The 13711-nt window shown below is 34.5% G+C and overlaps 3 protein-coding genes and 1 long non-coding RNA gene across 4 annotated transcripts; 1 reads left to right on the top strand and 3 right to left on the bottom strand.

Moving 5' to 3' along the window:
• Window positions 1-58: 58 nt before the first annotated feature.
• Window positions 59-1939, bottom strand: LOC114193166. Its single transcript, XR_003606233.1, has 3 exons — window positions 1850-1939; window positions 1670-1740; window positions 59-316 (listed from the first exon to the last, which is right to left on the bottom strand). It is a non-coding gene; the product is annotated as an uncharacterized LOC114193166 (long non-coding RNA).
• Window positions 1940-3186: 1247 nt separating this feature from the next.
• On the top strand, window positions 3187-4870 carry LOC114193631. The gene is made up of 3 exons (XM_028083506.1): window positions 3187-3461; window positions 3897-3968; window positions 4510-4870. The coding sequence occupies exons 1-3, from the start codon at window positions 3257-3259 to the stop codon at window positions 4803-4805; spliced, it is 573 nt and encodes a 190-aa protein (XP_027939307.1). The 5' UTR covers window positions 3187-3256; the 3' UTR covers window positions 4806-4870.
• Window positions 4871-4982: 112 nt separating this feature from the next.
• LOC114193630 (cytochrome b561 domain-containing protein At4g18260-like) lies at window positions 4983-7427 on the bottom strand. Its single transcript, XM_028083505.1, has 5 exons — window positions 7056-7427; window positions 6759-6936; window positions 6423-6584; window positions 5700-5848; window positions 4983-5510 (listed from the first exon to the last, which is right to left on the bottom strand). Exons 2-5 carry the CDS (start codon window positions 6894-6896, stop codon window positions 5282-5284), a joined length of 678 nt encoding a protein of 225 aa, XP_027939306.1. The 5' UTR covers window positions 6897-6936; window positions 7056-7427; the 3' UTR covers window positions 4983-5281.
• A 3322-nt stretch (window positions 7428-10749) lies between these two features.
• On the bottom strand, window positions 10750-13584 carry LOC114194634 (aspartic proteinase nepenthesin-2-like). The gene has a single exon (XM_028084982.1). It carries the CDS (start codon window positions 12767-12769, stop codon window positions 11129-11131), a length of 1641 nt encoding a protein of 546 aa, XP_027940783.1. The 5' UTR covers window positions 12770-13584; the 3' UTR covers window positions 10750-11128.
• Between the last annotated feature and the right edge of the window lie 127 nt (window positions 13585-13711).

Raw genomic sequence — 13711 nt, 5'->3', positions numbered from 1 at the left:
GTAGAGAACCATACATGTAGCTGAGGAACGAAGATTAATGTAAATTCCTTTTAATTATTAAACGAAACTAAAGGAAATGTCACGTAAACGATAATGTAGTAGTGTAGTTTTGGGGTCCTTAATCCAATCCTACAACCTGGATACACCATAATGCCAACGGAAACCAGATACAAGTCTAACAAAAAGTGTAGAGTAGAAATGTGTAAAGCGATACATGGGCCATAACCCTAAAGAAATCATGAATAAGATAAATCCAGCCCAAAAGGCTAAGCAGTGAAATCACCATTTCCTTGCTGACCACGAGAACCTCGCCCATCTGCTCCCATCAATCATATTAATGATCATCGCAAGAAAGAAGAACCACATACAAGACAACCATACAACAAACAGGGTAAGCTAGAGCCAACAATATTTTCATCATACAATCAAATATACTTTCACCATCCAATATTCATACAACAACCAAGCATGTTATGACTCTTCAATCAATACACTACGACTCGACTCGACTCATCCGGATACGTATAACTTGGTCGGATTCAGCGGATGCCCGCACTTGTGGTGGATACCTCTGCTCACCCCCGAGTTGCTCACCCCCAAGCTATGTGTTACAAGTGTTACGATGAATCAATTTTCCCTCACCACAAGGTTAGCCCTTAATGAATTTCGAGCCTCCTGCTACTCTCACCACAGGAGTCAGTCCGCTCTAGGTGAGACTAACTGACCCCTTAGAGTGTCAGGATGAAACCTTACCTTGAATCCTTACCTAGTTATACAAATGGGGCACCACCATGGACACCCACTACCAGGGGCCATGGAATTACATCCCGACCACTGAAGCGCGACCCTGAAAGTCTTACCTAGAGACCCCAGGGAATTATGCACTGACACAGACAAGATACGATCATACAGTCAAATAATATTCACCATGCAAGGGTACATTCATTATGTCAACCTTTAAAGTCGTTACCTTTCACATTTCCAGGTCCAACCCATTCCAACTCATCATAATCCATTCATGTACATAGAATCTAACTCATCTCATTTTCATGCTACTTTAGTAATACCAATCTCATTTAGTTCACATGCCAAAACTCATACCAAACCCATCATTTAAATTTCATGAATCATGCTACGTATACATCATGCTCCATTATATACATGTCCCGCATCATAACATTCATATCCACCCAAAACAGATCATCCAGAAATAAACAAACATATCAACACAGCACTGTCTCGCCCAGCACCTCGCTCAGGCTGAGGGGTCTCGCTCAGACGAGACGTGTTCGCTCAGGCGAGCTCCCCCTTTGCCTAGGCGAGGGCTCGAGAAAGGGAGCAGAAGCACTCGCGGGATCTCGCTTAGGCGAGACCCCTCTTGCTTGGGCGAGATGCTCGCTCGCTCAAAAGCGGAGCTGGTCGCCTGGGCGACCTTTCGCGCAAAAGTCCTGGGCGAGCTCCCTGTTCATCTCGCCTAGGCGAGACTGGCTTGCTTGGACGAGATTAATAAGTCTCGCCACTGTTTTCCTGGAACAGTCGCACCCACCAGTCCACAACAACACATCAAGCCATTGCACACATTCAGAACATCAAACCAACTAAGGACTCTCAGCACGAAAGCAAAACAGCAGCAAAAACAAAGTACACGAGTGGGTTCTAGCTTTCCTACCTGGAAACAGAGCCAACCGAAGCCTTGACGACACGACACGAGCACTGCAGCCCTCGGAACGCACTAAAGAGCTGAAAAAACAGGAGGTACATGGGACAAGGGCGGATTAATACGAACCCTAACTGTGAAAATATAAAGGAAAGCATTGGAACTCATACGATCTAGAAAAGGGGCACTTACGTGGAGTAGGAACTGGTTCTGAGCTAGTTCGAGAAAGCTTGGAGAGAAACCCTAACAGAATGTCCTGTGAGAGCAAGGGGTGACGGCTGATTTTCTGAAAGTGAATGAAAAATGTGGAATTAGGACAACACGAAGGGTTCTTATATCATGGACCAGCCTTTAGGCCCACTGCTGCAGGACGTGGCAGAAATAATTGGACATTACAATTAACTATATATGTTTTGTTAAAAAAATGAATACATCTCATTATTGTTAATTAATATAAACTGTGTTAGTTTAAAGTTAAATAAAAAAAAACTTAGATCAAGAGTAATTCATTCCACGTTTAAAAAAGATATAATGAAATAGATATAGTCGTTTTCTTTACTTATTAAAGTATTTGCGTTTTGAATTAAATTATGTAAAAGCTTTTCAGTGGAATTGGAACTTATTCTCCTCCAAATCAACACTGCATGATTTGTATTCTATCAAAAGTTCTTTCATTATTTTTCTGTATTCTAAAAAATGAAATTTTAAAGTGAATTGTTTAATTGTAAGTTGAAAAAAAAAAAAAAAGTTGTGGAACCAACAAGTTGATAGAATACATACCACTGCTTTATTTCAGTGGAATTAGAACTTATTCTCTGCCAATATACCATTCTATTGTTTTAATTTGTTGTTGTATTGTACAAAAATAATAATAATTTTATAAGTGATTAATTAAATAAGTAGATAAATTGCTTAAAAATTAATAATGATGATTGGGCTTGCAAAATGTTTGAGAATAAATAATTACAAAATTAAAGAATTAGAAAAGGTATCAATTAAAGTGATTTCTTAGAAAAAATGAAATGATATCTGGTTGTTCCAAGGAAATTTTATTGGGTAATTTATTTTTATTTGTTTTTTAATATGATTTTCTTTAAAAAAAGTTATTCGATATTTAACTATAGGTGTCTTCTCAACCCAAAAACCACCTTGTAGAAGTAGAAAAGAAAAAACAATTTATATCAATAATGAAAACATCTAAAATTTCACACACAATTAACTGGAACTATCACCTTAAGAATAATTATGCTTTCGAGTTACTATCTATTCCTTTATTTGAATTTAGGTCGAAAAAATATTTAAACTATATTTTGGTCTAAATTCCTAAATAATGTTACACTAAATATATATTGTATCAGTGTATAACAAATTAAGTCATAATTCCAGTAGACAAAGACTTTAGAAACTTGACATGGTGTCCTTATTTAGTCATAGAAAAAAAAGAAAATATTTTTGAACGGTGTGGGATTTGTTGTGGTCCTACATAGAACTAGAATCCTCCACAGATAATATTTGTGGCAGGAAAATGCCGCTTTGGCCACTAAAAATGCAAACCAGAAAATGCAAAGCTGAAACCAAAATCAATGGATCAATGAATGAATGGCATTAGTATCCAACTCAAAAACTCACTGCATGGCCATCAATCTCACTACCACTGCTTCTCTTCACTCAAAGCCTTCATTTCTGACACACAAACATAACAGCCCCATCAAATTCTACCACCCTTCTTCTTTTCTCACAACATGTGCTCAAACACAAGGAACTGACACTGGAATCTCACAGCAAGATGCTTCTGCTGGAACTGGTATATATGCTAACAATTCCTACCCTCTATTTTTTTTTATGTATATATTCACTCTTTGAATTCAAATATGGGCTTAAGGAGATAGCCATGGATTTCCATATTAGTTTTTTTTTTTTTTTTTTTATGTTTGTTTAAACATATCAAAGGAATTTATGCTTTCTTGGATGGTTGGCACTCCACTAATATTCAGAAAAGTAAGAAGTTATGGCAGCTCTATTTTAATATTTGCTGCATCCACGTGGCTACAAGGGGAGAAAGGAGTCTGAACTTTTATTGAATTTGAAATATTTGCAATTTAATTTCTTCACTGTGTGTCAAGTTTTGCTGTAATGTTTTTATCTTAACTGCTGAAATTTCTGTAAAAGTTCTTCTAAATTTTACAATATGCTGTTCTTTTTCATATCTGACTTGGCTTTTGAGGACTTGTGTTGCTAGGATCTTTATCTTCTTCTCGTACCCAGTTGGATCTTTTGGAGCAACTTACATCGACAAGCTCACCAAACACTGGTATTCAAGCTAACACCTTCTGTTTAAATTAGTTGTCTTCTGATCTTGTTGTAATGCCTTTTGTTATCCCTGTTAAAAGGCCCTTTTCTGTTTTTGTTGCTAACTTTTTAGTTTGAATGAATGAAATATGCAGAGAATGTGTTTGTTCTATTGTCATTAATGAAAAAAAAAAAAAAAAAGTCTTTAATAAAACAAGTGAAAGCAAGAGTACAGGTACTTTTTTGAAACCACAAGGTTCAAAGTAATTATCTTGCTGCCACATCAGTAAAATATCAATGGAACTATGAAAAAGCTTAACTTTGATGTTACATTATCCCCCCCCCCTTGTAACCGAATTGTATACAAATTTTGAGTAGAAACAATATCAGTGGTATCACTTAGTACTATTATGAATCACTCCTGAGATGCATGCTTGTGTCATCAGTTATGTGAAAGAATGGAAATTTTATAGCCATGTGTGTTTATTTTCTAATACTTGGTTCTTCTTCTTCTCTTTAATTTTCAAAAAAGGATGACAGATTGAAACATTTCTGGTTTATAGGCTATGAAAGTGATGGTAGCTCTGGAAAAGTTACAATACGAGAACAACTTGCACAGCTGGTTGGAGAAAGGGATGATGATTTCAGCATACCCCTGGGTAAAAACTTGAAGAAAGTGAGTGCAAAGTTCTTGACCATTTCACAAAAGAGAAATATCAGAAGACAAGCTTACCTGAATGAAGTGTCACAAAGGAATGATTCAGTTTTCTTTGCAACCATAGGAGCATTTGTGATTCTTCCACCTTTTATAATACTAGGAATAGCTATATTAACAGGCTATGTACAGCTTTTTCCTTGAAATGTGATACAATTAATATACTTAGTGATACATCAATGTGATATTAACAGAATTTCTCAGCTTAATGTTTTGTCTTTCCCTTTTGGTTAGAAAGTTCTTTGTATTTTGAAATGCTTATAAACACGGACAAACAATGTCCCTAAACATTGGAAAACATCATGGGTAATATATTGTTCTATTTCCATGAAGTATACAAGCGTCAACAATTCAATGTTTGAAAACATAAAACGTCAGAACTGATTGTTAGGAGAACACAACAAAAAATGTATCTCACAAGAAGGTATTACAAACATTTCAATGACTGTGTCTTCTCTGTAGAAAAAGAAACTAACAGAAACATTCATGGAGAGAAATTCACGTCTATCAGTACCCTTATGTGTTTCAAATACTTGCACACATGGCAAAGCATTGAAACATCTTTCTTAGTAAGAATCAGCTTCTTGATAAGTAGGAATCAGTGTTTGTACTCAGTTGTCTTAAACCACTCCTTGGTTTTTAATGTAGACCCATTTTTCTTGAAGAAGGTAGAAAATCACAATCAAACATATCTGAACACTGAAAAGTATTTTCCAAGTTGTTATGCTTTTAGATGTTTTTTCTTGGTAGGCTTGTAAGCCAATAAATACATTCAGGACACCCAATAATGACACTGCAGTTCCCATTATCCAGTGTGCAAAGAACCACACACTTCTTCTTTTGGATCCCCTGTGAAAAACAAGAGAATAATTGTACCTTAATCATCATTCTTTGTAAGCAGAAATTCATATGGTTCTCTACAACTTATGAACATAGAACAAGAAAAATGTTTAAATAAATTCAAAGGACATGAAAAGTGTAACTGCATTGCCTAAGTTTTGTGTTCAGCTAAAGCTAAAAGTAACCTCAGTGGTTCACCTTTGTGGTCGAAAAATGCCAACTAGAACTTGCAGCCACATAATGCCATATAATGCTACCCCTAATCTTTGATGACTATTGTTGAAGGAGTTGTTGAAATTTTTTATGGACATGACAGCTCCTGCAGTAGCAAGAAGTACCGCAAGCTTCTGTTGAACAGAAACACAAACGTGCAAATGATTAATAGAAAGGCAAGTATCAAATGCAAGAAAGCTTTAAAAAGAAACAAAACTAGTTGCTTAATAGTGTACCAAAATTCACTTATGACCATCTTTTAACTTGAGCTAAGACTTGGTTATTGATACAGACAACAGCATAATTGCATAGTTCTTTTCACATGCTCCAATAAAAAAATGACACAAAGAAAGCCTTGAACTTGCAATAACCAAGAAGATTATTTCTTAAAGCTCCTTTCTTGTCTTCAAAGCATTCATTATAGTCCTTTTCAATAAACAAAGATGCAATATGTAGTGACTAACAAGTTAGACAGATAAATTAACTGCAAATTTGGAATCTTGCTATTCTTATCTCCATTCCACCATCATTAAAAGTTAATCAGTGGGACAACTAGCCCTTTTAAACTAAATTGAAACCATAAAATTACATTTTCTTTTCCACTACGAATATGGGCTGTGCAAAGGAAAGGGATAAGAAACCAATAAATTATACAAAAAAATATTGATTTTTGAAATAAAAATGTAACAGGGGTTTAGATACACTTTCCTGCAGAACTGCATGAACATAGAATATGATTCTAAGCCTTCTTCGGTTCCCCTCTCTGTTTGACAGTCTAATGACTAGTATACCAACAGGCAGCAAGAACGCCATTGAAGCCCACAAGAGAAGCCCATGTAATGTGATCTCGAACTGAAGTCTAGGACTCATCTTCACACATGAATCAGTCACAAAACAAAAAGTAGCTTCACAAACAAAACATCTTATTCATGAAATAGAGGTTTATAGGGATAGCAATGCAGACAGGAGTTAGAGTAAACAAAATGATGTTGCCAACTTATTTGAACAAAATTAAGAACAATACAACGTAGGAGCGAAATATACCTTGGTGCTATGGTCTTTTCTGCTTGAATGTCTGCCTCTAACTTTCTTGTGCTCTTCAGATGCGCTAACAATGAGAAACATGACAAAAACAATGCTTACTTGAAAGAGGAAAGCACCGAGCTGTTGCTGAACTCCCATTCCTCCTTCTTTTGATGACCAACCAACTCAATCTCCAATGCTAGTGAAGAAGACTTAACATCAGAAAAACTGTGTCATTCTGAAATTTGTATGTGTTTCTCCTCATAACATAACTCTATGCGTGTGTATTTGTTTGAGAAATATTCATGGCACTCTTACCTTTCTTCTCAGCTAGCACAGCGAAACAGTTTTGTCCAAATCAGGATAGATAAAGTTTTAACCTTCATAATAGTTATACATTCCAGCATAATAAAGTGAGACTCTTTGAATATAATAGGCTAATAGCAGTGGTTGTTGCATGAAAAATGATGGTTATGAAAGTGGGGTGTGTGGGGATACATAATGAAGTAAGATTTCAAAGTAGTGGTTGTGGGGTTAACTTTTCACATGGTTTTTTGAGTTTATGGTGGAGAATGTGGAGTTTCAGAAAAAGGAGAAGAAAAAAAGCGTGTCAGATTTTGATGGAGAGTTCTGATAGAGAAAGTGGGTCGTTAGACTTCCCTAGTGAACACTACCTTCTGTTTCCCAGTGTTCAACACACGTTATCATGACATGTCTGAGAAAAACATTCTCGTTCTCAAATCAAATGCTTAAGCAGAATAATATCATAACATGTCTTGTTCCTTTCATGCAACTTGTTAAGGTTTTTCCATAATTTTTAACCACCAATATCCATCCTATACATTGGACCAGCTCATGATAAAACAAAACTAATTGCGGTATCCAAAATCTCATTTGTAAAATTAGTATTTTAGATTGCGCAATCTCAAATTTAAATTTTATTTCATATTGTACTACTTAAACGTATTGTAAAATTTTGTATTATTAATTATACAATCAAGAATGTATCATAAAATTAGCCTTTCAAATTATATAATAAAATCAGTATGTAAATTTTACATTTTGATTTGTATATGTTTTGGAATGTCCAATCTAAAATACTATTTTTATATTCTAAATTATAGACGTTAGCATAATACAAAAATATTGAAAAATCACACGATCCAAAACTTAAACTGAAAAACGTAAAACACCTTTTTATTTATTTTATTAAGAATATAATTGATATTTAAGAGACTATGGGTGTCAAAAAAACACATGGGGTGTAGAAAGCAATGACCCCAATTTGCATCGGAATCATTTTGAAAATTCTAGTTTTAAACTCTATTCAAATTAGGTTATTGCTTACTGTATCCTCACAATTAGTAACTTGTACCACTTAGGAAAGAAGAAGAAGAAGAAAGACTTGAGAGCATGTGATACATTGGTTTTATTAGATAAAGTAGTTATTGTTTAAATACATAACTTTTATATTATATAAATAATGTTTTTGTAGTTTTTTATATTTGTTTTATTAGTTAGAGTAGTTATTATTTAAATATATAATTTTTGTATTATATAAATCGTTCTGATTAACGAAGTATTAATTATATTTTGAAATTTTAGTTTTGATTTCATATGGAGAATTATAAACCTATCTTATATACTTACATGCTTGTTCATGCTTGTCAATGTAATTTTATAATTAGTAGTATGGTTTTACTAATTGGGATCATTACAAAACAAACATGATATAACATCTATACTACTTTTTCGTAAATAATCTTACTCTATTGTAGACATCATTTTGTGATTTTACTTTTGTTACAACAATTGAAAGAAATAAAGATAGTGTGAAAGTGTTTTAATTTTTAGTTTATGGTAGTAAAATTAATTACATAATTTTATTCTTTAATAAATTAAAAAAAATTATTTCATAATAAAAGTAATTAAGAAATTCCTCCTCCTGAAATAATAATTACGTAACATATTATTTTCACAAAATTATATATATATATATATATATACAATTTATTATTTTAATGTTTTTAATATTATTCTTATGTACTTATATATTTTTTAAACTTATTATTTTAATATAATAAAAATGTAGATAGATATACGTTAAAGGCCATTTTTTTGTTAGTGACTATAAAATAATATTGATATTTTAAGAAGTTACTTATGTATGTGACCAAAATATTCTAAAAAAGTAAAAAGTTTTCCACCCAAAGACTCTTTATATTTTATTTTTGCAAGTATTATAGAAAACATGAAATGAAGCACAAATAATAATAATAATAATAAGGGTTAAATATGTTTTTTATCTCAAGTTTCAGAAAAAATTGGAATTTATTCATCTTCAAATTTTTTGACATATTTAGTTTTTCATCTTTAAAAATGTGAAAATTTAGTCATTTAAACCAAATTTTGTTAAGTTTATCTAACGTTTCAAGCACATTTCATAATAGTATTTGAATTGTTTACACTGTTTGATACAATTTCATTTTAATGTTAACTCAAATATTATCGTAAAATGCGTTTAAACTGTCAAATAAACTTAACAAAATTTAGTAGAAAAGACTAAATCCACATACTTTAAACAATGAATGACTAAATTGATATAAAATTTCAAAAAAGAATTACTTTCAAAATTTACTGAAATTCGAGAGACAAAAATATATTTAACCATAATAATAATAATAATAATAATAATAATAATATTAATATTAATCTGGGATGGGCGCAAATGAGTCCACGGTCCACACCATCCAACATGGACCAACCATTGCAAACAATAAACGCGCTTTCATCCAACACGTTTCTACAAAAATCAACATATAAATCTTTAAAATAATAACAGGGATACATACAATAAAATACTAGAAATGCCACAAACAAGTAACATAATTATTCATTAAAAATTCCTTCACCTAATTCATGTCTCACTCTACCAATATTCTCAGAGTGAAACACCATCTCCAGTTGAAAATTAATACCCCAGGTTTGAATATGGTCCAAAAACGAATAAACTATAACATGTTGCTTGAAATTTGGAGAAAAAAAATAAAATATATTGTCATAGTCTCAACATTGCTCCGCTCATGGAGACAAGACCAAAATCAAAACTTTAAATATAAGTTTTTCAGTTCATATACTTGTTGCTGATGCAGCTTTCAGATAATAATGAGGAAAAAAAAAGATCAATTACAGTAAGTAGTAGTAGAAATACAGTTCAACAAATGGTTGTAACCCTATGTAGTTTGTTTTTCTTTTTTAATACTTTGTCTTCAGATTATTGGAAAATCACGGCATTAAAAATAATCGCTTCAATCGGAAGCAAACGTTTTTATAATTTTTGTATGGACCAAAACCGTAAACTTTTCATAATGTAATTTTTGTGGACTAAAACTGCAATCCTTCATAATGCACTTTTTTTTGACAAAAACTATAAACTTGTTAATGACACACAATTATCTAAGTCTCTTATACATCCAATAGACCTATTGAGTTGTGGTGACAACTCCAAAACCAACCATTTACTTTTATAATTTTTTTTTACTACTTTTTTCTTCATATTATTAAATGTAAGATTTTGGTGAATATCTGTTTGAGAACCAACTCAAATAACATCTCACGGGCAAAGACAAATCAAATAAAATTGACACATAAGTTGAATTATTCATTACATTACTGTGAGTCCACCAAGGGTAATAATATAGTTGACCTGTTATTTGGTTGCATGCATTTTTTATTTTGTTAAGAAGTTGGCAGTGTACCTAACAAAAAAGCTATTGAATAATACTTTGATGCGACATCTGGGAAGCAACCATGTCCATGTGCCATTATTTATTTAATTTTCATTTTAAAAGAAAAAAAAATGTACAAGATTTAAGAGAAACATTCTACCAGAAAATAGAATAGTAACAGCAAATGCTGCAGCAGCATACAGAACTTGCCATTGCCCGTTAGAAAAAGCTAAGTTTCTATATATTTCTTGTTTATACTATACAAGTACATGAAACAATTATCCTTTGAGAATGTAGAGACAACATCTTATAGAATAGAAAGAACAAAGTATTACAATTAAATGAGACACTCAAAATTGAAGCAGTTAAAATGTGTACAAAAAGCAATATTTGTGTCTGTTATGACCCGGTTTGTGTAATTGTCTGAAGCCTAGTTCTATAATCACTCCTTATTTGTTTCTTTATTTTTGTGTGTATCACCTTCCAATTTTCATCCGAGGGAAAATCCAAAATTCTACCTCCTGACTCACCGTGTTTGCTAGTACGAAACTATACAGGAGCATAGGAAGATCCTACGTTGATCAGAAATAACACGATTTCATATGAAATCGTGTTATTTTTCATTGATCGACGAGGAATCTCCGACACAAATCCAAGAAAATGTTAAACATCATCACACTTCATTGGTGCATACCCAAGTCTGGATTTCTTCGTGTCATATAGTATGTGGAAATTCTGCTGCTGATAGTTTCCGATTATTGAAAGAGCAGAAGGAGAAGTTCCCAAAATAGCCAAGCAAACAATATCAGAATCAATCTGGATAAAGTAATTCTCCACCGGGAAATTCCACACTGCTCCATCAGAAAATAAAATTCCAAAGTCAGGTAGCTCCATCTTGTCAATTCCCGACACATTGTAACATGGCTTTAAAGGAGGAAGACCTTCAATGAGTTCATAGCCCTTAATCTTCTTCACAAAAGCCTCCCTGATAATCTCATAAGCAGGTTCAGCAAAATATGTTAATGTGGTGCCAGAATCAATGATGGTGCCACCAGCACCTTCTGCTGACAAATGCCAAGTCTCCTCAGGTATCTTCAACTCCTCACCATCAACCATTACAGACTTTATCTGGACATAGTAAAATGTGTCAACTGAACCCTCTTTTGCAGCAGCAAAAGAAGTGAAATTTAGATTGGGGTGGCTGAGCAGCTCCTTGTCCTCACCAAAAATCAATTTACTACTCACACTTGCATTGCTATTTCTATCCACAAGACAATAGGAAAATGATTGGCCATAGAGAGATTGCATCTGAGAAGCAAATGACAATGGTCCTCTCCCCAACCCTAGCAAACCAGCAGCACCATGAAAGAGACCTCTATTCCAATGGCCACATCCAAACATCACATTCTCCACATGCTTCAGCTCTGACCCCCCAGAAGGAGTGGTGAGATTAACGGTGAAGGTTTCCAATGCAAAATCCCCAGTTGTGTTTGAACCATCTCCATACCAGTAGAAGTAGGGACAGCTCTGATTCTCACCTTTGCAAGGCCTAGGTGGATCAGGGGATGAAACCAGTTTGCACCGTGGATCATCACAGCTTATATTCCTAAAAGAACTAGAATCTTTGGGGTCATAGTATGCTCCACTTTGCTCAAAACACGCAATGCAAGGAACACATTGGATCCAATTAAGGTCACTACCAGTATCAAGTATCAGAGAGAAATGCTTAGGGGGTGTGCCCACAAACACATCCATGAAGTACTCACCAGAGCCAAGACTCACCCCGGATTCCAAAGTTGCCACAAGCTGCCCGGAAACCCCACTTGCCGGCGAAGCCCCCGGAGCAACCACAGCCTCCGAGGTTTGCTTTGGTTGGTCCTGTGACTTCTGCAGCCTTGAAATTGCGTTTTGATTCTTCTTCTCTATCACCCTTCTGTGAAGGTTTTGAATTCTGATCAAATCCCTTACGGTGGAATCAACCACAGATTGTTTAGGCTCAGCGTCTTCTCTCCCTGACCTGTGTTTTAGGTGGAGTTTCACCAATTGCTTGTGCGGTTTTGGATTTGGAAAAGCCTCACCTTCTTCGTCAGTTTCTTCACCTGATGTCATGGTAGAACTCGAGAGGCTGCAATCAGTGTCCCCGGAAGAAGAAACACCACTGAAGCTTGGATGATCAGGAAACTTTATGGCAGCCATAGAAGATCCATTTTGGTTGTGACGGTGATCGTGATTCCCAGAAAAGGCTTCCACGACACAGGAGCATGTCACAAGGAGAACCACAATGAGAGAAACCTGCAAAACCATGGTATTGATAATAATATCCTCTTTCTTGTACCCAAGGAGCAGAGTTTCTGAGCTGAGCTAGGCCAAGAGGGTGAAAGAAGGAACCGAGTTCACAAGTTTCTCTCACAGGCAAAAATCTTAAAACGAAGGAAGATTAAAGAAGATGATGGGGATATGCAAAAAAAAAAATGTGAACTTGTGTGTTTTGAGGCCAAAACAATGGCTTTGGCAGATGGGAATTGTTTTTGAAGGTGAGAAGAGGAAGAAAGAAGGATTGAAAAACAAAGTGATGCGACTCTGAGCTTTCAATCGTGTGACTTTATCAGTAACAACAATGAGAAAGACTTGGAAGCCTGGTGTGTGTCAAAGGTTGTGTCCAACCACGCGGTTTCATTCACAATAAAGTGTTAGTATTTATTGCCTCTTAAAATGAATTGTAAAGCTTGTATGAATTTTATTTTCCCAAACTATTTATAGTTTTTCAGAAAATAAAGATATCAGACACTTATATTGAAGTCAATGTCTGTCTGATGATAATTTCAAAAGATTTGAAGTTTTGAAATCAATTTTACCGCTTATAGCGTGCATAGCAACAATTTTGAGGCACACGCTACGTGAATTTTCCCAAGCCAGGAACAGTGGAAGAAAAATATGTGTATGATATGATTATTCATTCCATGGGATTTTCTGCTCTGCTTCGTGATTCATTGGATTGTGATTGTGTGACATATATTACTCTTACCTAGCTAAGCTGCCACAACCAAAAGTCAAAGACAGTGAAACAGACATTGGATGAGTGAAACCAAAACTCTGTGGTCGCTGGTCAGAGTTTTGAGTGGGTCTTCTGATCTTGCAAATGAAGGGAACATGGAGAAAGACAAATCCACCTTTGTGACTTAACTAAGGAGAAACAAATGATGAAGGGAGCCCACATAGGAGCTGGAAAGTAGAATAATAATATGA

This window comes from Vigna unguiculata, chromosome 8, assembly GCF_004118075.2.
Source record: "Vigna unguiculata cultivar IT97K-499-35 chromosome 8, ASM411807v1, whole genome shotgun sequence".
Lineage (NCBI taxonomy): Eukaryota > Viridiplantae > Streptophyta > Magnoliopsida > Fabales > Fabaceae > Vigna > Vigna unguiculata.
This window is presented reverse-complemented; position numbering and strand designations above follow the sequence as displayed.

Bases quoted from the DNA above. Each gene is read 5' to 3' on its own strand.
- LOC114193630 (XM_028083505.1), bottom strand. From the start codon at position 6,896: ATGGGAGTTCAGCAACAGCTCGGTGCTTTCCTCTTTCAAGTAAGCATT. The intron at 6,585-6,758 runs GTATATTTCGCT...TCATGTGTGAAG, and splicing joins GAAAAGACCATAGCACCAAG to ATGAGTCCTAGACTTCAGTT. The intron at 5,849-6,422 runs GAAAGTGTATCT...TCTGTTCAACAG, and splicing joins ATGTTCATGCAGTTCTGCAG to AAGCTTGCGGTACTTCTTGC.
- LOC114194634 (XM_028084982.1), bottom strand. From the start codon at position 12,769: ATGGTTTTGCAGGTTTCTCTCATTGTGGTTCTCCTTGTGACATGCTCC.
- LOC114193631 (XM_028083506.1), top strand. From the start codon at position 3,257: ATGGCATTAGTATCCAACTCAAAAACTCACTGCATGGCCATCAATCTC. The intron at 3,462-3,896 runs GTATATATGCTA...TTGTGTTGCTAG, and splicing joins AGATGCTTCTGCTGGAACTG to GATCTTTATCTTCTTCTCGT. The intron at 3,969-4,509 runs GTATTCAAGCTA...TCTGGTTTATAG, and splicing joins GACAAGCTCACCAAACACTG to GCTATGAAAGTGATGGTAGC.